This window comes from Hipposideros armiger, unplaced genomic scaffold, assembly GCF_001890085.2.
Source record: "Hipposideros armiger isolate ML-2016 unplaced genomic scaffold, ASM189008v1 scaffold_54, whole genome shotgun sequence".
NCBI classification, from domain to species: domain Eukaryota; kingdom Metazoa; phylum Chordata; class Mammalia; order Chiroptera; family Hipposideridae; genus Hipposideros; species Hipposideros armiger.
In genome coordinates this window covers 2,699,547-2,724,976 of record NW_017731404.1, presented here as the reverse complement: position 1 = coordinate 2,724,976, position 25,430 = coordinate 2,699,547, and the positions used below count along the sequence as shown (strand labels likewise).

Here is a 25,430-nt window from a genome sequence, read left to right as displayed (position 1 = left end):
TGTGTGTTTTCCATGCCACCCTGACCCCTGCCTGTTCATCTTCCCTGGTCCTTGAGGGGACTGCCTGTTGTCTGCAAGGCTTTGAGACGCCACCTGCTCAGTTAGACTAACTTTACTTTTATTTGGTGTGTTGGGCCTAAGTGTGAAAAAGGTATTATGGGAACATAGCATTATAACAAACTCCCCCCCCCCAAAAAAAAATCAGTGCATAAAATTTTTCCCCCATCATCACAAAATACAGATTCAGATATAAGAAAGTTGGGGAATAACAGTCTAGCAGCGGTTCTCAACCTTCCCAATGCCGTGACCCCTTAATACATAGTTCCTCATGTTGTGGTGACCTCCAACCATAAAATTATTTTCGTTGCTATTCTATAACTGTAATTTTGCTACTGTTATGAATCGTAATATAAATATCTTTTTGTTTTCCGATGGTCTTAGGCGACCCCTGTGAAAGGGTCCTTGGACCCCCAAAGGGGTTGCGACCCACAGGTTGAGAACCGCTGACTAGAGAAAGAAAAAGAGATACATTTTGACCCTACCATCCAGAGAGAGAATTTCTGTTACTATGTGTGCTAATGAATGTTCCCGTTTTGCTTGGTATCTGACTCTGCAGTCAGCGTTTTCACATTAACTTACACAGATCCATGGACTTGCACTCCTCAAACCTTGCCCTTATTGCCCAGTGGCCGACAAGCCATGTGCTACGATTGTCCCTACCAGGGCACATGGGACCAGCTGAAACTGCCAGCACCCTCCTGCCACACAGGATGGGACTCTATGTAATTTATGGCATTGAGAGCAGATTGTAGAGATGATAATTTTTCTTGCCCTTTTGGTCAATCTTACAGCATACGCGTTTTCCATTGAAACCGCTTCTTAAACAACAGTTTGAGTGGCCTACCTATATGTACAAAATAGTTTAAGGAATAAAACAGATACAGTCGAAGCCCCTAGCATGCCTCCCCCACCCCAGAGGTAACCACAGTCTTGAATTTGGTGTTTACAATGCCCATATGTATCATTATGTCCATTTTCACTTCTACAAAAAGTATTGTATGACCTATTGAGCTGTAGAAACTGTGTGTGAAAGGTATCATGTAAGTTATGTTCTTCCAGGGGAAAGTTTTTGAACATGACTCACCTCCCACCCCACCCCACCAGTCCAGTCTTGAATGCCTCCTTTCTTTTCTGCCTGTGTTGTAGGTGCTGTTTAACCAGTTCAAGTACTTTTTCAACCTCTATTTCTTACTTCTCGCCTGCTCCCAGTTTGTTCCGGAAATGAGACTTGGAGCACTCTATACCTACTGGGTTCCGCTGGTAAGTAAGTAAATTGGCATTCTGTGACCTCAGAGGTTGGGACCAGACGGTCCTTTGTCTCTGTCACCCGAGCATCTGGAATGGGAGAGAGTAGCCTGTTAAGGGAGAGGACACCCTCAAGCCAGCACATGGGGAGTCCCGAAGATTGTAAGGTTAAGCTGCATTTCATACATCGCCAGGATCCAATTATGTAAAAAGCCTGGACCATTCCATCATTCGGTCGGTCAGCTCAGGTCATTCAGTCGTTCAGCAACTATTGTTGCGTGCTTACTGTGCGTCACCTGCTTCTAGATTCTGGGGACACGGTGACAAGTGAGGAAGCCAAGGGCTGTGTCTTTGTGGATTGTGCTATTTTAATTGTTTTTCTGAGATCACGTTTTCTCTTTACTCCGTGTAGAGTATTTCAACAAGAGGAGTTGAAAAGGAAACAGAGTCTGTGCTTTAGTGTGTCCGAAGCATCACAGAGCTGACCAGAATACCCCTCCATTCCTTCCTTTGCCACCTCCTCTTTCTCCTTTCCCTTTGGCACATGGTCATTGAGTACCTACTGTGTGCCCGGTACTGTGCTCGGTGCTCATTGTGCAGTAACGAACGAAACAGATACAGATTCCTGCCCCTGTGGGGTTGATTTTCAGCGGGGATAGTAAACAGGTTAATCAAATTGTTTCAGATCATGAAAAGTGCTGTGATGGTAGCAGAGTAAGGTCTTAGTACAGATGGGGTATTGCAGACGCCTTGAGTGTTTGTTGAATGGATGAAGGTGGGGGCTGGGAGATTTGGGGGGACAGCCTGAGCTAGGGTGGCCATGCAAGACCCCTTGAGGAGGTAATGGAGGGGGTAGGAGGGGGGGAGTATTCCAGGCACAGGCAGCAGCTGTGCAAATGCCTTGTGGTGGGCACGTCAGAGCATTTGAAGAACAGAAGCCCAGCCTGACTGGGGTGTGGAGAGGGCAGAACGGGTATCTCCTTTTCTCCCGACAGACATTATGAAGTCTAACTGCTGCTCGTTTCTCATTAATTAAGTCAGACTCAGGGGGGGTCATTTGGATTCTCTGTTCATAAATACAGTTAAAGTTTTAGTCTGGAGAAGATTGTTACAGATTGAGGCCCTCCTTCAAGAAACAAAAGCAAAAGCTTTTATTGGCGGTCGGTGGGAGATGATAAGGGTCTGGTGCATGGGCCTTTATGGAGTAGAGGGAGTCAGTTGCTAAGGGAGCTGTGAGTGGGTGTCCATACACTGTGATTTCCATATTATTAGATAAGTCATTTCAGCAGCACTAGTCCTGAGAAGAGATGGGGTTTTTTATTTCTTCTACACAAGCATTGAAGGCGCTTTTGGAAAACGAGGCTAGTTCTTCCCTGCTCTGAGTCATTTGTGGGTGAGCTAGGATGCTGGGAGCTGGATCGAACCTTTGGTGAGCACCCTTCCTGTAGATAACAGACATTCTTTCTGTGAGCTTACACTCTTAGATACTGAATGTTGCAAACTCGAGGCTGGGCTGATGGAATCCAGCCTTGGGAGAACTGGGGAGCCTGTGTCCCATCCAAAAGGGGAAGGTGTCACTCCATGCCAACAGGTGCAATCATGAACGTGGAGTTGCCAGACCCAAGAGTCAGGGACTTTACAGTTTTACATGGAATACCTTTATTTTAGTTTTTTAGTTCCACAGTTGTTCACTACATACTTACATGAGGTCAAGACGTAAGTTACTTATTTAAAAAAAAGTTAGTCTATATTGTATATAAAATAACATTTATCATACTGCCTTTTTTTTTTTAAAGGCTATCACTTTTTAAAACATTTTTATTTATTTTACTGGGGAACAGTGTGTTTTTCCAGGTCCCATCAGCTCCAAGTCAAGTCATTGTTTCAATCCAGTTGTAGAGGGCGCAGCTCTGTGGCCCATGTGGGGATCGAACCAACAACCTTGGTGTGATGAGCACTGGGCTCTAAGCAGCTGAACTAACCAGCCACCCCCACGCTGCCTTTTATTGATCACCTTTTTAAAGTATAATAATCTGAAAGGTAATACATTTACATGATTCAAGAAACAAAAAAATGGCCCTAGTAAAAAATCCCGCTCCCGTCCAGTTCTGCTCCCAAAACAGTCATTTGTTTCTTGTTTATCGTTCCTGACTTTATGAACAACAAGCACAATGAATAAAAATTCTTTTCTTTCCCTTCTTCCCGACACTTCTTTTCAGAAAAAAAGTACCAAGGTATACGCTGTTCTCAATAATCTTTCTTTCTAATTTCCATTGATTTTGCTTTGTTCCAAGTTGACAACTCATTTAAAAAATGTTCAAGCACTGTGTGAATGGAACACACCCCTTCTCCTGGGGTCTGTCTGTAGGCAGCCAGTCTGCAGTCTCTGCTCGAAGCTGTCGGGGTCCTTTGGCGCCTCATGTTGGTGACTGGACCCCCCTCTGGGAGCATGGAAGGCTCTAGACCCAGATCTGCTGCCCTTTACTGCCTCAAAGGTGGCTTCTCTTTATTTTTCTTTTCCTTGTTTAATTACAAAGAGGCTCATGATTATTGGAGAAAAATGTGAAGAACAACCAAAAAAACAAAACCAAAACTAAAACCCCAAACCGCCTGTGTAGTCATTTCTGAGATACCCCATTTATGTTTCTGGTCAATAAAGTCTCTTCTTGCGTGGATCACTGTTTCATATACATTCTAATATATACTGTATTAAGTTATATACATTACGTAAACACATACGTTTTATAAATTGAGACCCCAAGCTGTCCACAAAAGCAGCTGTGTGCCTCCCTCTTTCCGCGCCTTTTGCCTCTCATGCATGATATCTGCTGTGCTCTCTCCCTTCCTGGTATCCATCTGCCCAGCCTGCAGCATAAACCCATCAACCAGAAGGTTCTTGGGGTACAGACCTGTTGGCATCCCTGCAACACCGTTTCCATTGTCATTGGGCGTCTGTGGTGGGGAGGGGTCTTTAGCTACATTTGGCATAAGTTTTTCATTCTCTTAACTGAGATTCGTGTATTGGGATGTCGGAAAAGTCATGACGTATTTTGTCTATGTTTTTCAAAGGTCATTTATTTATATAAAGAACAAAGATCAATTGATATATTGCCCTTTTTTTTTTTTAAGATTTTTTATTGGGGAATCGGAAGGGGAACAGACAAGTTGCTGCCGTTTTGTTCTTCAGTCTAGTTGTGGAGGACGTTGCTTCACTGGCCCAAGTTGGCATCATCATTGTGTTCTTCCCAGGCGAGGCAGATCAGTCGCCGGCTTCTGGACGGCCGCTCACAGCGGCTGTTGGCCGCTCACACTGGCTGCTGGCTACACATGGTAGCCCATGGCAACCCACTACCACAGGGGCTGCAGCCTACGCTGTCGCCAGCGACTCACGGCAGCCCAGCTCCAGGTTGAGCTGTTGTTCAGCATCTTAGCTGTGGAGGGCAGTGTCACTGGCCCTCATATGTGGGATCCGAACAGGGGCCCTCTGGCATCCCAAGCCAGCTCTTAACCATCGCGCCACTCGGCTGGCCCTATACTGCGCGTTTTGTTCGATAACCTTTTGCCATCTTTCAGTGAGCTTCATAATTCCTTGTTTATAGAAGGACCTGTCTTTGTGGAAAACAGAACAAAGTGCTGATTCACAGCCTCATCTGAATTAAACGTTACACCACGCAAGGAGTTTTGAAGAGAGTGAAACAAGTGGAAGTCTGACAGTGCAAGGTCAGGCGAGTATGGTGGGTGTGGCAATACAGCCCATCCAAGCTCCAGTAATTTCTGACGGGTGATCAAACTGGTTTGTGGTCTCGCGTTGTCATGATGGAACACAACTCCTTTATAATTAATAAGCTCTGGACGTTTCTGGATGATGGATTCGTTCAAACTGTCCAATTGCCGACAGTACACATTCGAATTGATTGTTTGGTTCCTTGGTAGGAGCTCGAAAAACATGACACCTTTAAAATTTCACCACACTGAAAGCATAACCTTCCTCTGATAAATGTCTGCTTTCGATGTCATTTGAGGTGAATCATCACATCGGGACCAAGATCGCTTGTGCACCACATTGTTGTAAACAATCCACTTTTCTTTTATTTTTTTATTTTTATTTTTTCAGCTGAGCCATCCTGCCACCTGTTGGCAGCTCAGTGGCAACTCAGCTCTGGCCGGGAATCGAACCGCTGTTGCTCAGAGCTCAAGCTCTTGAGCGAGCTCGTAACCAACTGAGCCACTCGGCCGGTGCAACAATCTACTTTTCATCACCAGTTATCAGTCGCTTCAAAAAAGGATCGTTTTCCTCACGTTTAATGAGCATATTGCAGATGTTTATATACACCATCAAATGAACTTCTTTGAGTTCATGCGGAACCCAAATATTGAGCTTGCTTACGTATCCCAGCTTCTTCAGGTGGTCATGAATGCTTGAATGATGGATGTTCAATGTTCCTGCAATCTCGTGTCGTGTAACATGGGTTTGACTCAATCAATTCCTTTATTTTGTCATCATCAACCTCAGTGGGCCTCCCTGACCGAGGAGCGTCGTTGAGATAAAAATCACCAGCACGGAATTTCATGAACCATCGTTGGCACTGACATTCTTGTAGAGCATTGTCAATGTAAACTTTATGCAACTTTTCACAAGCTTGACGTGCGTTCTTCACTTTATAGAAGTAAAACAGTAAAACATGACAGAAACGCAGTTTGGTCTTCCATCTTCAACTTGTTGTAAAATCTCCAAAACTCCACCAAATCGCTCAATTTTTTTTTTCAGAATGAAGCTAGAACTGTCAGCTGTCAAATGACATAGCAATAACATAGATGCGAATGACTCTAGTACTTCCAAAAACGAACTAGTGCCATCTGTTGCAAACATGCGTCATGACTTTTCCGACAACCCAATAGTTATGACTAAGGGGAGATGAATTAGGCAGGGATTTACAAGCCTGAGAAAGTTGGGTAGGAAATGAGATCAGCTCTGTTGAATTCTTCCAAAGGCGGTGACTGGAGGGTCCTGTGGACTGGAGGCAAAACGTGGCCTGGTCGGGAAAGGATTCCTCACTTGCTGAGCGAGAACATGGAGCCCAGGAGACTAAGGAAGGGGCTTGAGATCACACGAGGATATGGAGTGTGTTGGTCTCACACACACGGAGACTCACTCTCTTCAAGGAGTGTCCTCGGACTCTCAGAAGGGCTTTGGGGTGTATGTGTGCAGCGTCATGGGTACAGGGATAGTCTGCAGCGTGGCATGTATTAGTAAAACATTGGAAGTAAACAGACGCCTGGCAGCAGTTATGTAAATGCTGGTGCAGTGAGACCCTGGAATGTTGCACAGGAGTGAGATACAGTGAAGCCGTTCCACTGATTTCGATATGGGAAGGTGTGAATCATGGTTTTCTTTACGTGAAGAAAGTAAGTTGCAAAACAACACGGACAGTATGCTCCAATTTTTATGACCCTCTCCCTCCACCCCAAACAAATATTTCTACCCACTTAGGTCCGGATGGCTCTTCACCAAAGCCAGTGGTTGTCTTTGGAGCTGGGAGCTGCATTTTATTCTTGTGTTTTTTGATCAGACTGTACCGAGGCTTCAGTCTTAAGTCACCTCGGTACCTTCCTGGAAGTTGGAGGGTTACAGGAAACTAAATGGATCAGATATGTGTTGAAGGGTGTGTGAAACCCTTTAGGACAGAGTTGCTCCTTACGGCAGGGGGAGGCCAGATTGGTACTTGGGTTGGTGACCTAGGATCACAGTGTGGCAGGCTACTTGATTGCAAGAATTCCCTCTTCCGTAACTAGTGTTCTTCAATCCTCACCTGTGATGGCTGACGCCTGTGTCTGCAACAGCCCCCCTGGGAACACAGTGGGGTGAAGCAGGGGGCCTGGAGGAGTGGTGGCAACTCCCAATGACCTGCAGGGCTCCTACCATTCCAAAGAGGGTCCAACCCCAGGTCCAGCCCTTATCTCCTCGCTGAAATGTCGCTAGGATTTTCCAGGAGAAGCCAGAAGGCCTGGCTTGCAGTGGAAACCGTTGACTCGCCTGGTTTTCCTGGGACTGTGGCTGCAGATAGAAGCCAGGCAGTCCTGAGGTGACCGTGTGCATCACAGCCTCTTTTCTAGCCGGCTTCCCCTGGGACGGTTCCAGAACCAGAGGGGATGTTTGTCTCGGAGTAGATCTGCCTCTCTTTCCAGAGACGACAGAGAGGGGAGCTTGGGGTCAAAGGTGAATTAGACGGCATCTGTTTCTAGATGACTGTAGTGGATTCCCCCCGGACCCCCTAGATTTTTATGTGGAGAATCAATTTCTGGTTCTTGGCTAGAACAGAGTTTGAAATGTCTCTGCTCACTCTGGAAGTCCTCTCATTTCAAACCCAGCCATAAGCGAGTGGCTCCAAGTGAGGGCTGTGGAGCTAAAAGGTTTTGGTGCAGCTCTTGGCTGTTCTTTGGTCGTGTCATGTAAACAGGCTTTTCTGAGCCTCCGTTTCCTCACCTGTAAAATATGGGCCAGGGTGTCTTGTCTTGGCTTGTTGGGAGGATTCAATGAAGGACTGCACGTGAAATGCTTGCAGTATAGCCCCTGACGTAGATAAAGTTCCCAAGAAATGGTCTCATTTTAATTTTTACATCCTGGCCTTGTTCATTGTCTGGATTAAGTTTTAGTTTTTACTAGCTTTTTTTCTTGGTACTACTCTATTAGAGGGAGAAATTGTACAGGAGGTAGCTGAAATAACCCATAAAATTGTATGAAGACCAAATAATAAATCTGGATTTTTTTGTTGTTATTAAGATATAAACTATACACCATAAAATGTGCAGATATGAAGTTTTCAGCTCCGAAAGCGTTGACATTCGTCCACACCCATGTAAACTCCACCTCAGTCAAGACGAACCTTTCTGTCACCCCAGAAAGTCCCCAATGCCCCTTTCCTGTCAGCCCTTCCCCAACCAGAGGCAACTGTTTTTCTGATTTCTATCTCTCATAGATTGTTTTGCTTTCATAAATCTGTTTTTGATGTACAGCGTTACCAGAGAGGCTTATGGACACCTTCCAAATTGCTTGTCTGTGCCCTACCTCAGCCTACGCTTTCTTTACAAGCTCACCTTGAGCTTGACAACTGCAGCGCGCCCCCCCCCCCCCAATTAAAGCTCTTTCTGAATATCTCTGGACATTACAGATCTCCGAAGTTGGACTGTTGGAATTTATTTCTGGATTAATTTGCATCTCTTGTAAATCAGATTCTAGCCTAAGGGGTGACGTGTCCCATGGGATTAATGCGACCTGTGTGTCTGTGGGGGTAGATAGGATAACTTAGGAGGCCGTATTTAGCTGCAGCTGCTCCTGTCTTTGTCTGAACACACACTTTCCATTAACATCACCAGGACTTCGCTAGGCCCACGCAGAGAGAAATAGGAACTGGAATGTTTGAAAAAACAACAACAGAAACCTGGGTTCTGGCCCAGAAACACCAAACAGCAGCAGGGGAGGGGGGTGGGGTTCTGTAAGCCGGGCCTGTGCTCTGCAGGAATGGGTTTTCTCGCTCCCCCATAGGTGGTCTGGTTATACTTTTGTTCTGAAATGGACCCATTTGGCTTGAGCTGCAAGTGTGTCCTTTACATCTATCTGATTGGAAGCCGGAGGCAGGAGGGAGTCCATCGATTGCAAAGACGTCTGGGGCTTTGGAGTAGTTTCATAAAGCAGCACCTCTCTGGCTGGATTTAATGATTCCGAGGTCTTTGAATGGAAGTGAACATATTTTTTTGCTGGGTCAACAGTATGAAAATGAAATCCTCAAAGAATTGCCACCACTGTTAACCTTCGGGGAGATGGTGCTCTCTGTGTTTTTTCAGGAATCACTTTAAGAGGAAGGATGACAAGGCATTTTGTAAGAAAAATGAATGCTGGTTCTTGCCTTTATGGATACAAGAGGAGAAATTGAGTGGAAATAGGCTCTTGCTGTGGGTGACACACACGCCAACCCCCCACTAGATTTTGTGAGGTGGGAGACCTGACCTCGGAGCATCAGGAGGCTTTAAATTTTCTCTTTGTTAGTTGGTACTCACACAATTAATACTTCAATATGTTTTCTTTTCTTTTTCTTACCTTTTTTTTAAATTGGGGAATTGGGGAAGGGGAACAGCCAAGTTGTTGTCCTTCAGTCTTAGTTGTGGAGGGTGCAGCTAGCTCAGCTCCAAGTCCAGTCGCCATCTGGCTGCCCTTTGGCAGCTCATGGCAGCTTAGCTCAAGGTGCCGTGTTCAGTCTTAGTTGTGGGTGGGTGTAGCCCACCATCCCACGCGGGAGTCGAACCAGAAACCTTGTTGCTAAGAGTGCACGTTCTAACCGCCGAGCCATCCCGCCGCCTGTTGGCAGCTTGTGGCAGCTCAGCTCAAGGTGCCGTGTTCAATCAGAGTCCAACTGGCAGTCTTGTTGTTTGGAGCACGTGCTCTCACCAGCTGAGCCATCCTGCCACCTGTTGGCAGCTCAGCCGCAGCTCAGCCTGGGGCACAGCGTCACTGGCCCTTGTGGGAATCAAACTGACAACCCTGTTGCTCAGAGCTCACGCTCTTAACCAACTGAACCACTCGGCCAGCCCCTTTAATATGTTTTCTTTATAAACGTTTTAAACTGTACACATAAGACTGAAGCCCCCTTCTGTCCCTGCCCACCCCACGCTGGTCCCTTTCTTGCAGAAGAACCTCACCAGCAATTAAGGAAACTTTTCTAACAGTTTATGGAATGTTTGTCATGTCTATGAATGGTGTTACATTGTACGTTCTGAAAGGTTGGTTTCCCCACTCGGCCCTTTCTCATTTTTTTAACTGTCTCCTGGTGGTCCATTTTTTTTTTAAAATTAAAGTTTATTGGGGTGTCAATTGTTAGCCAAGTTACATAGAATTAAGGTGTACAATTCTGTAATACATCACCTGTATATCACATGATGTGTTCATCACACAGAGTCAGTTCTCTTTCCATCACCATATATTTGATCCCCTTTATCCTCATCCATCATGCCTCTTGCCCCTCCTGGTGGTCCATCTTATCAGCTCCACCCACCCACCCACCTAGGTTTCTCTAGATGCAGAACAGAAGAGCAAGGACCCTGGAGCCAAGTTTCCTGCCTTCACCATTCCTGCTTCTCATCACTGGAACTTTATTACCCAACCACCGCGTGCCTCAGTTTCCCCCTCTGTAGCATGGCGATCTCAGTAATACTGACTTCATACGGCTCATGTCATAGAGTTGTTGTGAGGGGGAAATGCACTGATGGGGGGGAAAGCTCTTCGAATGGCACCCAGCATACGGCGAGTGAGATACAAATGTTAGTGGTCGCCGTCACTCCCCCATTGCCTGTGGGTGGACACGTGGGTGTTTCTATGTTTTTCACCCTCGGAAACCCTGTGGAGGTGGTGAATAGAGGTGTCCTTGTACATGTGTGTGCAAGAGTGTCTCTCCAGGCTCTGTGTGTGTGTGTGTGTGTGTGTGTGTGTGTGTGTGTGAGAGAGAGAGAGAGAGAGAGAGAGACAGACAGACAGACAGACAGACAGACTGATTCAGAGAAGTGGGCTTGGCTGGGGCATTACGTTTGTCATAATTAGCAGGTTCTGCCCTGCCACCCTCTGGCCTTTTCTGTCTCCAGTACCGGAGAGGAAGGTGGGTTTCAGCAGGGTTCACCCCCTCTCCCCTCTCTCCGCAGGGCTTCGTGTTGGCCGTCACCATCATCCGAGAGGCAGTGGAGGAGATCCGATGCTACCTGCGGGACAAGGAAGTCAACTCCCAGGTCTACAGCCGGCTTTCAGTGAGAGGTCAGCCTCCTGGCTCCACTGGGGCTGCCTCCTGCCGCCTGGGCCCCCGGCTGCCCGGTTGCAACTCAATCCTGGGTCCTTGACAGTTAGGGAGCAGAGTTCAAGGCCTGGGGCCAGCGGGTGTGCCTGCTCCACGTGGCAGGACAGTCACTCAGTTGTCAGTACCAGGGAGGCCAACATGAGCCCAGGGCCTGGGGGGACACGGGCTGCGTCTCTGGGCTGCCTCGTCCTCTTAGCCATGTCCCTGTCGGCGCATCATCAAATTAAATTATGTGTTTTTGGCATCCTCTGCTCGCCAATTCCTTACCCTTATCCCGTCTGGCTGAGTATATGCTGCCCCCTTCATGGGGGAGGCTGCAGACTGTGGCACACCAGTTCCCAGGAGCATAGTTTTATAAGATACTCTTTCTATATTACAAAACTGTTAAAACTTTGCAACATTAGTTTCTATTTATATACTTTTTTTTTTTTTAAGGAGGGTGCAGCTCACAGTGGCCCAAGTGGCCAGGATCGAACGAGCAACCTTGGTGTTATTAACACCACACTCTAACCAACTGAGCTAACCAGCCACCCCTATATACTTTTATTTATTTATTTATTTTTAAATTTATTATTATTTTTTTAGCTGAGCCATCCTGCTACCTGTTGGCAGCTCAGCGGCTGCTCAGCTCGGGCTGGACTCAAACCGCTGTTGCTCAGAGCTCAAACTCTTGAGTGAGCTCTTAACCAACTGAGCCACTCGGCCGGCCCCCTATATACTTTTAAATTGTATTATAGTTGACATACAATGTTAGCAGCAGTGGTTTTTAAAAAGATACCAGATTCTCGTGACTACTGCCTCTGTGAAGATTTCTTTGCAGGCATCTTATAAACCTTTGAAACTGAAGTGTAGATATAGTCTTACTTAAAGAGAAGTGACCAGATAACTTTCAGTCATTGAACCCCTTGCAAGACACGTGCGTTTTAAGTGGTGGAATTAAAAAAATCCCACCCAAACACGTGGTTGAGAACCTACAAAACAACCCTTGTTTCCAACTACCAACGCCACTGTAGGGTTCCTGTAAGTTTGTATCCAGAAAGGAAAAACTGTTACCTACAGTTCCTTAAGAGTACCGACCCCATTCAGAGATTAACAATGTTTTAGGACAGGCTGAGGGGAATAAAAACTGTGCCTTGCCCTCAGGAAATTGAGAATTCTGAAAGAGATAATATAGATGCCTTGGAAAACTGGTTCCTGAGCAGAGTGTGAACCGCTTTTGTTAAGTGCATTAGTCTTGCAAAGAAGCCGTCCATCCATGCGTTCAGGGCTTTGAGTAGAATTTTCCTTTTGGGAAAAAATGTGGGAGGAATATGTTTTGGCCTCCAAAGAAATTGACATTTTAACAAAATTCTGTGAGGGCGTGAAAGCATTTTGTTTTAGTGCACTGAATAGATTTTTCATTGTTTGTGGTCTTAAAATTTTACAAGTCTCTGGGAGAAGGGGGGGATTTAGAATTGATATATTGTAGAAATGCTTTATTATTGCTCAACTACTGCATTTAGGACATTTTGCGAACTAAAGAATAGGAACCCAATATAATCGTTGCAGAGGCAAGGTGGCTTGGGCTTTCCACGTGGGTAATCAGAAGACCCCTCTGGAGGGCTTTTTTTTGTGTTTTTTTTTTGTGGTTTGCGTATATTAAATCCTCCCTTAATAACATATTCTGACTATAACATGTAAACTGCTTGGCAACCAACAAAAGCCCATCGGAGAGGGTGCGGTGAATCTATTTAGAGCTCATGAGGAGCGGCCTTCGAATGCCCCCCATTCATCTACCCAAGCACCTACCCTTCTTTGGTTCTTTTCATATTGCAACTGCTCCCCCACACCCCATGAATGATTTTTGTACCCTCCCCTGCAGACCCCCTTCTCAGCTCCTGCTTTAACTCCACTGGATCCTTGAAAAGGTCCTAAGGAGAATTGGCAGATGGCTCTAGCATTAAAAACTGTGTCTTCCTTTGTTGGTCTCCTTCTGTGGCCCCGTGGTTTCCATTGTCATGCCAATGTGACAGTCGGGGCAAGCAGAGCAGAAGTCTGAATATTAACTGAGACCCTAGCCCTGCAATTTGCTTTGAATGTCCCCCCCCCCCCATAAAAAAAGCACTGAAGAAACTGTTACTTGGAAAGGGATTGGAGGCCGAGTTTAGTTATTTGCTGCACTTTGGGAGGAAGGGCCAGAGAGGGGCACAAACTGGAAGGTTTCAGAGACAGGAAGAGAAAGAAGTCTTTTCTGACCTTACCTTATTACTATTTAATGACTTAATAATATTTTCTTGAGGGAGGCACTTCACCAAGCCTTTCATTTAGTGACGTTCAAAAGCAAAATGAAACAAATACAGACATGTAGATCCATGCAGAACTGTTTTCTCTTTGGCCACATGGAATCTTAAAGTGTACTTCTCAGCACTATTTTTGGACTTCAAAAATGTTTAGAAACCCAAATACCAAGTTCTTGATCACTAGAGTATAGGCCATGAGATTTTATCTGTGTTCTGCATCATTTCCTGACTAATAATACAGTATTTTTACTAATATAGTTGTTAAAAAAAGTTTTTGGCCATAATTTCTAACTAGCAAAAAGGTTGCAGAAATTGGGCAGAGAACTCTTGTATGCCTCTCATCCGGACTGTCTCAATTGCTAACATTCTGCCACGTTTGCTTTTTAATATTCTTTCTCTCTAAGCCATTAGAGAATTAAGTTCCAGGCATCAGTCTTCTTTTATCCCTAAATACTTCAGTTTTTAATTTCTAATAGGACATTTCTCTTGCGTAACACAGTACAGTTAGCAAAATTGGGGAATTTAACGTGAGGCGTAACTATTAATCTCATCTACAGTCCTTACTCAGGATTTGCCATTTACCCCTAAAATGTCTTGCAGTAGCATTTTTTTTTTCCTGGTCCAAGAACAAGTCCAGGTTCGTGGCCATTGCATTGGGTTTACCTTTTCCTTCACCTCCTCTCACTGGCATATAGCGCCTCGTTTTTCTTTGTCAAGACATTGACATTTTTTAAAAGGACAGGCCAGTTACTTTGCCGCTTTTCCCTCAATTTGTGTTTGTAGTCTCAAAATGAACAAGCACAGTGCTGGGCTCTTGCCCTGCAAGAGTTACATGTAAGCAACTCTCTTAAGTTAGGTACTATTGTAATCCCTGATTACTGACAGGTTATAACAGGGATCTGCCCCCACAGCAGGGAGGAGGTGGACTCAGGAGCCTGAATCCAGGAGCAGCACAAGCTCAGAACCATTAACTTTCTTCAACTGCCAGGAACTGTGCATTTTTAGCAGGAATGAATACAGTTGTAAGACTGTCAGTGGCACAGATTCTTGTTGTGATATTACCAAAGTTTTAGAGGCATTATTTTAATCAAATTGAAAAAGTTTCAAACTTCAAGAAAAAAGAATCTGATTTTTTGAGCAACTGACCTAAAAGCCCTGATTATAAGGAACTCACCATTGGGAGGAAATATGGATGGGAATGTTTTTAATAGCGGCTTCCAACATTTTAGATCATCTTATTTCATTCACGGTATATCTAAAACAACACAACAGTTAGATTCAATTTTAATGTAATTGCTGTGGTCTAATAAGTATTTGAAGTATTTTAAAAATATAATGAGCCGTATACATGGGAATGACCTTTTATTCGCTCTTTTAAGAATATTTGAGACCCTGTCTCCTCCCAAGACTAGGATAGATTTCGATATTAAAGAGAAACACGAGAGGCTGGGCGTTAGGAAATTCTTAGTCCAGTGAGGCATCCAGGCATGTAAGTAGGTAATTTTGAAAACCTAACTATTGGGTCTTCGGAAAAGCCATAACACGTGTTTGCAACAGATGGCACTAGTTCATTTTTGGAAGTACTAGAGTCCTTTGCATCTATGTTATTGCTATGTCATTTGACAGCTGACAGTTCTAGCTTCATTCTAAAAAAAAAATTGAGCGATTTGGTGGAGTTTTGGAGATTTTACAACAAGTTGAAGATGGAAGACCAAACTATGCATTTTTGCCATATTGTTTTAATTCCATCAAAGGAAGAACACGTGTCAAGCTTGTGAAAAGTTGCATAAAGTTTACGGTGACAATGCTCTACAAGAACGTCAGTGTCAATGATGGTTCGTGAAATTCTGTGCTGGTGATTTTTATCTCAACGACGCTCCTCGGTCAGGGAGGCCCACCGAGGTTGATGACGACAAAATAAAGGCATTGATCCAGTCAAACCCATGTTACATGACACGAGAGATTGCAGGAACATTGAACATCCATCTTTCAAGCGTTCACGACCACCTGAAGAAGCTGGAATACGTAAGCAAGCTTGATATTTGGGTTCTGCATGAACTCAAGTTCATTTGACGGCGTGTATAAACATCTGCAATATGCTCATTAAACGTGAGGAAAACGATCCTTTTTTGAAGCGACTGATAACTGGTGATGAGAAGTGGATTGTTTACAACAATGTGGTGTGCAAACGGTCTTGGTCCCAACGTGATGATTNTTTTGAAGCGACTGATAACTGGTGATGAGAAGTGGATTGTTTACAACAATGTGGTGTGCAAACGGTCTTGGTCCCAACGTGATGATTCGCCTCAAACGACATCGAAAGTAGACATTCATCAGAGGAAGGTTATGCTCTGAGTGTGGTGGGATTTTAAAGGTGTTGTGTTTTTCGAGCTCCTACCAAGGAACCAAACAATCAATTTGAATGTGTACTGTCGGCAATTGGACAGTTTGAGCCAATCCATCATCCAGAAACGTCCAGAGCTTATTAATTATAAAGAAGTTGTATTCCATCACGACAATGCGAGACCACACACAAGTTTGATCACCCGTGGAAAATTATTGGAGCTTGGATGGTAAGTGTTGCCACACCCATCATACTCGCCTGACCTTGCACCGTCAGACTTCCACTTGTTTTGCTCTCTTCAAAACTCCTTGCGTGGTGTAACGTTCAATTCAGATGAGGCTGTGAATCAGCACCTTGTTCAGTTTTTCGCAAATAAAGACAGGTCCTTTCTAGGAATGAGGAATTATGAAGCTCACTGAAAGATGGCAAAAGGTTATCGAACAAAACGGGCAATGTATCTTTGATTGATCTTTGTTCTTTATATAAATAAATGACCTTTGAAAAACATAGACAAAATATGTCATGACTTTTCCGAAGACTCAATAATAATTATACTTTATTTGCGTGAGTGTGAGGCCCTTAGAAGGAATGTCCATTTTCCTGACCATTGCATTTCTGGTTCTGAGCACAGTTCCTGGCAGTTGAAGAAAGTAATAGTTCTGAGCTTGTGCTATGCCTGGATTCAAGACTCCTGCGTCCACCTGCTCCCTGCTGTGTGGGCAGATTCCTTAGCCTGTCAGTAACTGGGGATTATAACAGTACCTACCTTAAGAGAATTGCTTAAATGTTAACTCTTGCATGGGAAGAACCGAGCACTGTGCTTGTGGTTGCATGAGTGTTTAAGAAAGGCAGTGCTGGTGGTATTGTAGCAGGGGTTTGTTAAGTGTTGGTAGATGAATAAATGGAGGTGTGATCCAGGGGTTACGGGACGTTATGGGAGCCATCAGAGGGCAGCTGATGATGTCTCCCTGGAAGAGATGGCCTTCATCCTGAGTCTTATAGGACTGGCTACATGATTCGTGGTGCCCACTGCAAAAATGAACATGTGGGGCCCTTGTTAAAAAATTATTAAGATTTTCAAGATGGTGACAGCAGAGCATTAAACCAAATAAGGGACTCTTTGAGTGCTGGGCCCATTGCCAGAACCTGGGTCACATGAAGTGGCCCTGGTAAAGAGTTCTTTAGAGACTCCAGGTCATGATGGCTGGGAATGTGGGAGACAGGACCTCAGTTTCCGGCTTCATCTTGTTCTTCCCAATGAGTCTGCCTTTCCTGAGCCTTTTCCCTCCTGGGAAAACAGAAGGAAAGACCCTGTAGGCCAGTGAGGACCCGAGACTCTAGGAATGTTAACACTGTGACCCAGGAACCTGTATACAAGGCATGCTATGGGGAGAAGAAGGCATTGGAGCTGTTTGAAAAATGCTGTCAGGTTGGAAAGCAAGAGGGGGGAAAAAAAATGAAGATTACCTCCCCTCGCCAGCCAGGTGCTGGGTGAGGTCTAGCCTGTTATTTTTAAATAGCCCTGTGGAAGGAGCTTTCACAGGGAACTGAGAGGCTCAGACACAGAAAGCGCGTTGTCTGAGATTATGTATTAGGTTGTCGGAAAAGTCATGACACATTTTTGCAACGAAAAACATAGAAAAAAAAAAGTGATGACTTTTCTGACAACTCAATAGTTACTTAGTGACTTGAGCCCCATCTTGTCTGAATGAATGTGAAGCCTTAGCCTAAGTCCAGGCACCTACTATATGCCAGGAGCTGAGCTCAGCACTTTGGCATAGACGGTTTCCATCATTGTCAGTGTTCAGCCTTAGTACGTGTGCTGCAGAAGGGCTTTTGAGATTTAAGTCACTTAAAACCATTTCTGAGTCCAAAGAAACCTTTCAATCCAGCTTTCTCATTCTTAAGGTGGATAAATGGTTGAAAGCCACATCGGGGGATAATGAATTGGATAAATAAGCCTCCCCTTTTCTCCTACTTGAAATCCACATTTCAGCGTGATCAGAGGCTTGAGAGAGAGAGGTTCCTAGACCTTTCTGAGTTTTATGGCTCTAATTATAGAGCTGTCTCTCCAAATTAATAGCATTCAGTGGCCCTGGAAATAACCAAAGGCAGCAGAGAGAGATGTTGAAGTAGGAGCAGACCCGGCGAAAAAAACTTAACTTTTGTTCCTCGCAAGATTTGGGCTGGGTCAGGCAAGAATTGGTCAATGAATGATTTCTTTTTCTACTTGTCTTTCCCCACACCAACCGTTTAATTTTGGAGGGGGAGGGGTCTGCCTTGATCACCACAGCGGGTGAGGGCAGTGGGGTTTGCATTTTTCACAGGATGAATTCCAGGGTCTTCCTACCAGGAATGGTTTCCAGGACCCACTTGTGATCGAGGACTAAATGAAGCAAGCAGATAATTAGCCTTGAAAGAAAGTGCAAACAGAAGCGAATTAACACAATGGCTGATGCGTCTTTCCTGCTGGGGACATCTGGGCACACCGGTGAACCATAAGTCATAAGCCAAAGGTCTATGCAAAAGGGAGCAAATGCCTCCTACCTTGAGCCTTTTTAGTACATCTGTGGTGTAAGAACCGGAGATGCTATCTTGCCTCCTCACTGTTTTTTTTCCAGATAGTTCCCCAGTGCTGCTCTGTTCGCCCTTTCCCAGTTACAGAGTAACCTCACGGATCCCACCTTAATTTGAGAGTGATATCTTTCTTTTCAATTCAAAATCCGCTTTGGACCATTATTTAAGATGGCAATGTGACTACATTTTGAGGTCAAAGGACATAACGTGTTTTTCTCTTTGGGGTGTTGTGTTCTGTTGGAGTTCCTCAGAAGATAGGATAGTGTAGCTTAGCTAATACTTAACTAAATAGAAAGTCTGTATTCCTAAACATGAGTACCATTTATGTTTTCAAAGTATGAACTCTGTTCAGACACGGGAGAACACTAAGATAGGCTTTATACTTTTTTTTTTTAAGAGACGAGAAAGGCAGTGATGGTCTTTTGGAAATTACTGCTGTGAAAGTATTGCAAAGGTTCTTTACTTAAAATCTCAAGATACATGTCAGTAAGCAAAGAATGCTTGTTCCTCGGTTTCTCGTTAAGATTCACGTCTTATTTAAAACACTTTCTCATACACCCTCTGACAGATGCAAAGTTATTTTAGATCCCAAGCTGCTTTTTTTTTCCTTCCAAAGTACTCACTTTCACTTTATTCCAAATCATCGGTGAAATGATCTATTGTTTAGTTTAAAAAAAACCCAAAAAACAAATTCTGGAAAAAATCTCACATGCAAACTGTACTGTTATCTCCCCAGAAGGGATTTTCCCCACCCCTGCTGGGGGTGTTGGTCTATTTCATCATCATTGGCGGCCAGAAGCAGAGAGGACCATTTATATATTTATTTTTAAAGCCTCTGTTGGGTATAAACTTGTCACATTTAAACTGCAGGCTTTCTTTTTTTTTTTTAAGTTCCCACTATTTTAAACAAAAGGCCCCAAGAAGTGGCCATGGAACTTTAACAATCCTACTTTTCAACCCTTTCCCTGTTTTCCAATATCAGTCTTTTCTTAGGCTCTGTGGGGGAAGGCAGACCACTATATCGGCATATAAAAGTTTCAACTTCAAACCTGTGAACCCGGCTGGGTTCTGCAGAGGCATTTGAATGTCCACTCCAAGATATGTACACATGCTGCAGAATTTACAACTCATCACTGTCGCAGTCGGATTAGAGCGTGCGTTGCAGAGTAAAACATTAACCAGGATTAGTGCGTGGCGATGGCTGTCTTAGATCTACCAAAGCAATCCCCGTCCTGCGTGCACAGTGAAAAATAGACGTATAGCTGGAGGCGTTTGGAGGCCACAAAATCGGCCCTCACATTCTAGTGCCCCCGGAATTTATTTAACTTTTTTTTTCTTTTTTTTTTTTGCAGGCTGTTCTGCCTTTTGACTGAATTGTCATTTGCTTGTTTCGACTTAAGGGAAACATCTGGTTTCTCCCTGCAATGTAGACAATCTGCTCTTATTCTGAAGCTGTCATCCATGAAAAGCATGGTTTGGGCTCAGTGGGTTTGCTTATGAAAGGCTTGGGGTCCATCTCTACAGAAATAAACAGCTCTAGTAATTGGAAGTTTGTTCCCTGTTATAAACTCTGGCTCCGAGGCGGGTTGGGTGAAGTGGTGAAAGCTGAAAGGGATAAATTTATTTTATAGAGGCATTTAATGATTGACGATGTGGCCGGTGGAGAATTTTCCACTTAACCTTTGTGAAAATCCCGTACCCAACTTCTGTAGAATTTCTGCAAATGCATGTAAAAAAAATCCCAGTGCCTAGAGGCTGGAGATTGGGGTGTCACAGGGTCTAAAAGAGAAAAGAGGTCTGAGGGGAAAAGTTAAGAGTTTATGTGGCGTCAGTTCCTAGGATGGGGCCAGGTTTTCCTGTGCACTTGAAAAAAAGATGCTACTGGGTATTTTTACATCTCTTCAGCTACGTGATGTGTGGGGCCTAGTGCAAATGAAAACGGGGATTGCTTAGAAGTTACGAAGAATCGTAAGATGACAATAGTAGGTCATTCACCCAAGGTTTGACTGGAGGAGCACACAGGTCGCACTTCTGTTTCAGGAATGGCGGGGGGGGGGCAGCGAGTTGGTGAGAAAACAGTGAAACAGTGAAACCAGGAGTGCTTGGAAAGTATGCCTGCTAACTTCAACTTAGTGGGGTACTGGGAGAGTCTGTGCTTCTAGTCAGATAACGAATGGACTGGGGAGAGTGCCTCCTCTGTTTTGAGACAGGTAATAACAATCGCTGTAAACATGCTGGGGTTTTTTTGTTTTGTTTTGTTTTTTAATTTCTGAAGTTTCTTTGTTAGGAAGACAGGAAGCTCTGCCAAGTGCATCTGTATCTTTGTTCTTCCCTTTTTTGCGAGCACGGTGGTAGAAAACTCAGAAGAATGGTTAATGTCAGGTTAGAAATCATGTGTTTTGGGTCCTTTCCACAGTTTTGAGAGTTTTTTTTGTTCTGTGCGTGAATCCCAGCCCTGGGGCTGGCCCTTCATCTAACTTGGGCCCCTTTTCTCTCCCACTTCTCCCTCCCGCCCTAGCGGTGCCATCCCCACCAACTTGAGAGCCCCTTAGATAGGCACATGTATTCAGATGTCAGCAGCCAGTTGTAGTGGTGGGAAAAACCCCAGTGAATGTTGGAATGTAAGTTTCAGTGTTTGCTTTTCTTCCTGCTACTTGTCCTCCATTTTGTTCTTTGGGCTTTATTTATCTTTTCTCATTCAGAGCACACACATACACACACTCTCAACACGAGTTCAGCTCGCAGGCCTGCATGACATTTTTGATGGCCCAAAACATGGCAGCGAGGGACAGGAAGTCCACATTGATGGTCAGGTCCGGTGTGAGCTCCTTAGAGTGGGAGCCTCTGAGGGTCTCCCTTTGTGGAAGCTGCAAAGCTGAGGCTCACCCCCCTCTCCCCTAAACTAAAATGCTAGTGAGGGAGCGGAGATGAAAAACCACAAGGGACCTCATGGGCTTGTGGCTCCCACCACCTTCCTCTTGGGATGGAGCTGCAGGCCTGGAGGCTGAGACAGATACAGTAGGAGAGCTCGCTGAGGGATGGGCCTGCTGGGGTTATTAGTCAGAAACTGCTCTGCAAACACAGCAGATTAAAGGGGTTTTTGTTGAGGTAGAGCAGATGGACAGAGAGAGGCAGAGTTCAAGTGAAGCCATCATAAATCAGGATTCCCTTATAAGGAGGGAAACATCTGAGCCCAGTCGCTTAAAAGTTTGAGCTAATTTAATTTATTATTTTTTTTTTCTTAGGTGAAAAGCACCTCATTTTTATAAAGCATAATATATATATATATATATATATATATATATATATATATATCAATGTGAAGAATTTAGAAAGTGTTGTATACCAAATAAGATAAATCCCCTATCTCCCCTTTCAGTATAATGCTCTTGGTTTTTGTCCTCTGTGCCGGTAACCTACACGCATATATGCACGTAATTATTATTTAACAGGAATTGAAACGTGCTCTTCTTTCAGCCAGGTATTAAAACTTGGAACGAGGCCTCGAAGATTGGAACACCAGCGTGATCGTTTGGGTCAGGCCACCAGCATAAATTTTAGTAATAAAACCAAAAGACAATGTGTAAATTTATGTTTGGGAAAGTTGGGGCAAGCTCTGGTGAAGGAAAAGTTCACGGGCGCAGGGGGCCGCGCTGAATTTACGATCTCCCTTCCAGGAATGCCTAGCTTGATAAGCTACCCCGAAGGACCCCGCAGGCGTCTGTGCGCGGTTGTCCTGCTGCCCCCTAGCGGCCCAAGGAGGCTTGTTCATGCAGGAAAAGAATTCTGCACGTTGGACCCTCTCCACCCATTTCTAATGACCTGTTTGGATCAAAGGATGTTCTCCATTCCCTCTGTAAATATACACACAATGAGCGTATGAGGCTAGCGGGGCCCTCGCTGGCATGCCAGGACTCAGACCATTGGACTGAATTGCGCACTGTTGATGAAAATGAGACCCTGTGTACATGCTCATTTTGTAGGGTGAGAGACTCATCCTTGGAGAGGAATTGAGGGTTGGCTCAGCCCGTCACCATTTGCTTCGTGCTTTCTAGAAGTCATTAGTACCGGTGTACAGTTCTTTTCGTGCCAGTTCTACTTATGACAACAATTAAATACAAAAATTAGTTAAAAATCAAACCCGATAGAACTTGTTAGAGCTGTTTGAATAGAAATAAATGGAATGCTTTGGAAAACCTCAGCGGTGCTGAATTCCTAAAAAAAACCCCAAAACCCCAAAAACATGACGTTAAATTATGTGAAAAGTGTGAAATAGTGTGCAAAGTTGTAAACGTTTAGAGTTGTATACTCAGATTATTTCATTGGTGTTTTTAAGCTCTTTTTCATGTTGAAGAAAGGAGAACTAGAATTCCTTCATCAGTGAATGTTGGGTATTTGTTGAGTGAATGAGTCGTTGGAAGGAACAGCAGACTTGTGATCCCCACTTCACCCTTTTTCTGGCCTTATACTTTATTGAGGAGAATTGACTCATTCTTTTTTTTTTTCTCTCTCTGTTGCCTGAAGATTTGTAAATTAAATGGGGCTTATTACGAGACGCCAATAGCAGAAAGATTGGATGGTGTCGCTCCCTTGCGTGTTTGACCCCTCGCCAAAATAAAGCCCCCATCTCCTTCCTGGGCTTGCTCTCGGGGTTCTGAGGCCTCCTGGCCCAGCCAGCCCTTCCACTGTCACCTCCTTCTGTTCCCTGCCTTCATGCAATGCTTTCGGTCTTGTTAAAGGAGTTGCAGCCCGTTTGCCACGCGCAGCGCAAAGCCCTGCTCACGTGCTTCCTTGTCTTTTGTGCCATTCTTTCTCGCCTGTTACTGGGGGCCCCACCTCTCCCGGAGAGCCTCCGCGGACACCTCCCTGCACCCCGCCCCATTCGCTCATTATTTGTGCATTGCCTCCTTCCCCCCTCTAGAAGGTGAGTTCCAGGGATCCCCGCCCTTAGAAGATGACAGGTGCTTGAATGTTGAATGAATAATCACGTGCCTTCTGTGTGCTGGGCACTGTTCTAGGTCCTTCTTCCAAGGGGGGAGATGTCCCTCCTTTTTGCCCCCTTAGCACCCTGACTCACGTCTATTACATCACACACCATTTTGCATACACAACGTCTGGCTGGCTGTCTTTCTCACTGACTCACCGACTTGCAAACGACAACCGACGGGCCAAATTTAGCCCACCTCTTTTGGTTTGTGGTATGGCCTGGGAGCTGAGAACATTTTTTTTATATTTTAAAATATAAAATATAAATGTATATTAGACAGCCTCTGAGGCGAACAGTTGTTGGGAGCATTGCGAACATTGTCTCTGCGCCTATGAAGCCTGAGCTCTTCACGGTTTGGGCCCTGACTCCTGCTTGAGACCGAGCAGCTTTAGGGTGAGGGGACTGCCTTTCATCTTTGAATTCCGAGGACATAGCACTCAGTAAATGTGTTTTGAGTTGAACCGAACTCCCGGTTTTTTATTCCATCCTCTGGAGTCAGACGTGGATGTGAACCCTGGCACTGACCTGTTGTCACTGTGAGAGTGAGACAGCATCTCTGAGCCCCCTTTCCTCTCCTGGAAACGAGATAATCGCACCTCCTTCTAGCGTGAGTGACGCTGTCAGTATGTCAGCAGCTGTACAGTGCTTAGCACAGAAGTAGTTTTTAATGTTAGCTGTTATTGTTTATCCAGATAAACACCCAGCAGAAGTACAGTCCGGTCACAATCACATAAACCAAACTATAGAGCAGTTGCATATTTATAAAAAAAAACAATCAGTCGTTTTGGGTTAGCTCTTTCTTTATGGTGGTGGTGAAAATTGAGTTGCCCTTCTGTGCATGGATCTAACTCTTAATACTCTTCTTCATTCCTCTGTGTGTGTGTGTGTGTGTGTGTGTGTGTGTGTGTGTGTGTACACGTACGTGTTTACTGAGGCTGAAAGGATCTCCTAAGGTGCAATTTAGAAAAGCGCCTGAGGCACTGTTAAGACAGGAGATCTCACCTGAGGGTGTGAGCACCTCCCAGTGCTCTAATCAGGGGGATTAGTTTCTGGAGCCGTCTCTCGAGCAGGTGCACCTTGCCTCTGAGAGGCAGGCGGTGATGATGCGGTGGCAGGGGGCACAAGCTTCTGGGGTACGGTATTGGCGTTGCAGGCTAGTGGGGGCTCTATAAACACACGCAGAACCGAAATGAATTCAGACATGATGTGTCTTGGCCCTGTTTTTTTGCAGGGACTGTGAAGGTGAAGAGTGCCAACATCCAAGTTGGGGACCTTATCATCGTTGAAAAGGTGAGTGGGGTCTTGCCACTGTGTGCGTGTCTGTAAATGTGATGTCATTGCCACCACTTCACAGACCCTAACATGGGATGTGTGGATCTGGTAGACTAATTGAATGTATGCTATTTGTGAGTTTATCCCACCGCTCTGCCCGGGGAGAAAAAGCTCTTTGCCAGGAGAGACACACACACACACAATATGTTTCCAAGGTTCGTGTGTGCGGGTTAGCTAGAAATCCTGCTTACAAACTCACATGTTGATTTCCTGTTTGATGCGTTTTTTTGTTGTTGTTGTTTTGGGTCTTTTTTTTTTTTTAACTTATCCTGAAGTCTGTCCTAGAAATCTGCTTGCTACATAAGCACGTAAACATGTTTATGTCATTTACCTTTTGCGTAGCTTCAACTTGAATTGTTTGACTTAAACAGCGTGCTTTACTTTCATTTGATGGGGAGTAGGGGTTAACATGAGAACAGGAAAAAGGCCCCAAATGCATTTTTAAAAACAGCACGGCTAATTGGTTTGTTACTTTAGCACATACTCATATCTCTTTTTACTTGTGTATGTTTGGAAGCTATTGGATTTTGGGGGTGGTCCTGGAGAGTCTTGGAATAATATTTGATTAGAAAGGATTGTGCCTTAACTTGTTTCTGTAGGAAGTGAACTGTGCTCTTTTAAAAGGATTAAATCCAAGAACTCAAAGGTGATTTGTGGTAAAGTGAAGCTCGTGTGGGTGGCAGCCCAGAAGAACCACACAAACCCCTGAATGTTTTTGCATACTTTTTTCTGTCCATAATTAAATGAGGACCGCTGCTGGCTTCTCTCTC

The 25,430-nt window shown here is 44.7% G+C and overlaps 1 protein-coding gene across 1 annotated transcript in view; it reads left to right on the top strand.

Annotated features, from left to right (window-relative positions):
* The first annotated feature begins 1,192 nt into the window (after positions 1-1,192).
* Positions 1,193-25,430, top strand: part of ATP9A (ATPase phospholipid transporting 9A) — a 99,018-nt gene continuing 74,780 nt past the window's right edge. Inside the window, exons 1-3 of the mRNA XM_019640922.1 lie at positions 1,193-1,320; positions 10,993-11,101; positions 24,560-24,640. Coding sequence (XP_019496467.1) covers positions 1,282-1,320; positions 10,993-11,101; positions 24,560-24,640 — 229 coding nt within the window. The 5' untranslated portion in view covers positions 1,193-1,281. The remainder of the gene's footprint in view (positions 1,321-10,992; positions 11,102-24,559; positions 24,641-25,430) is intronic.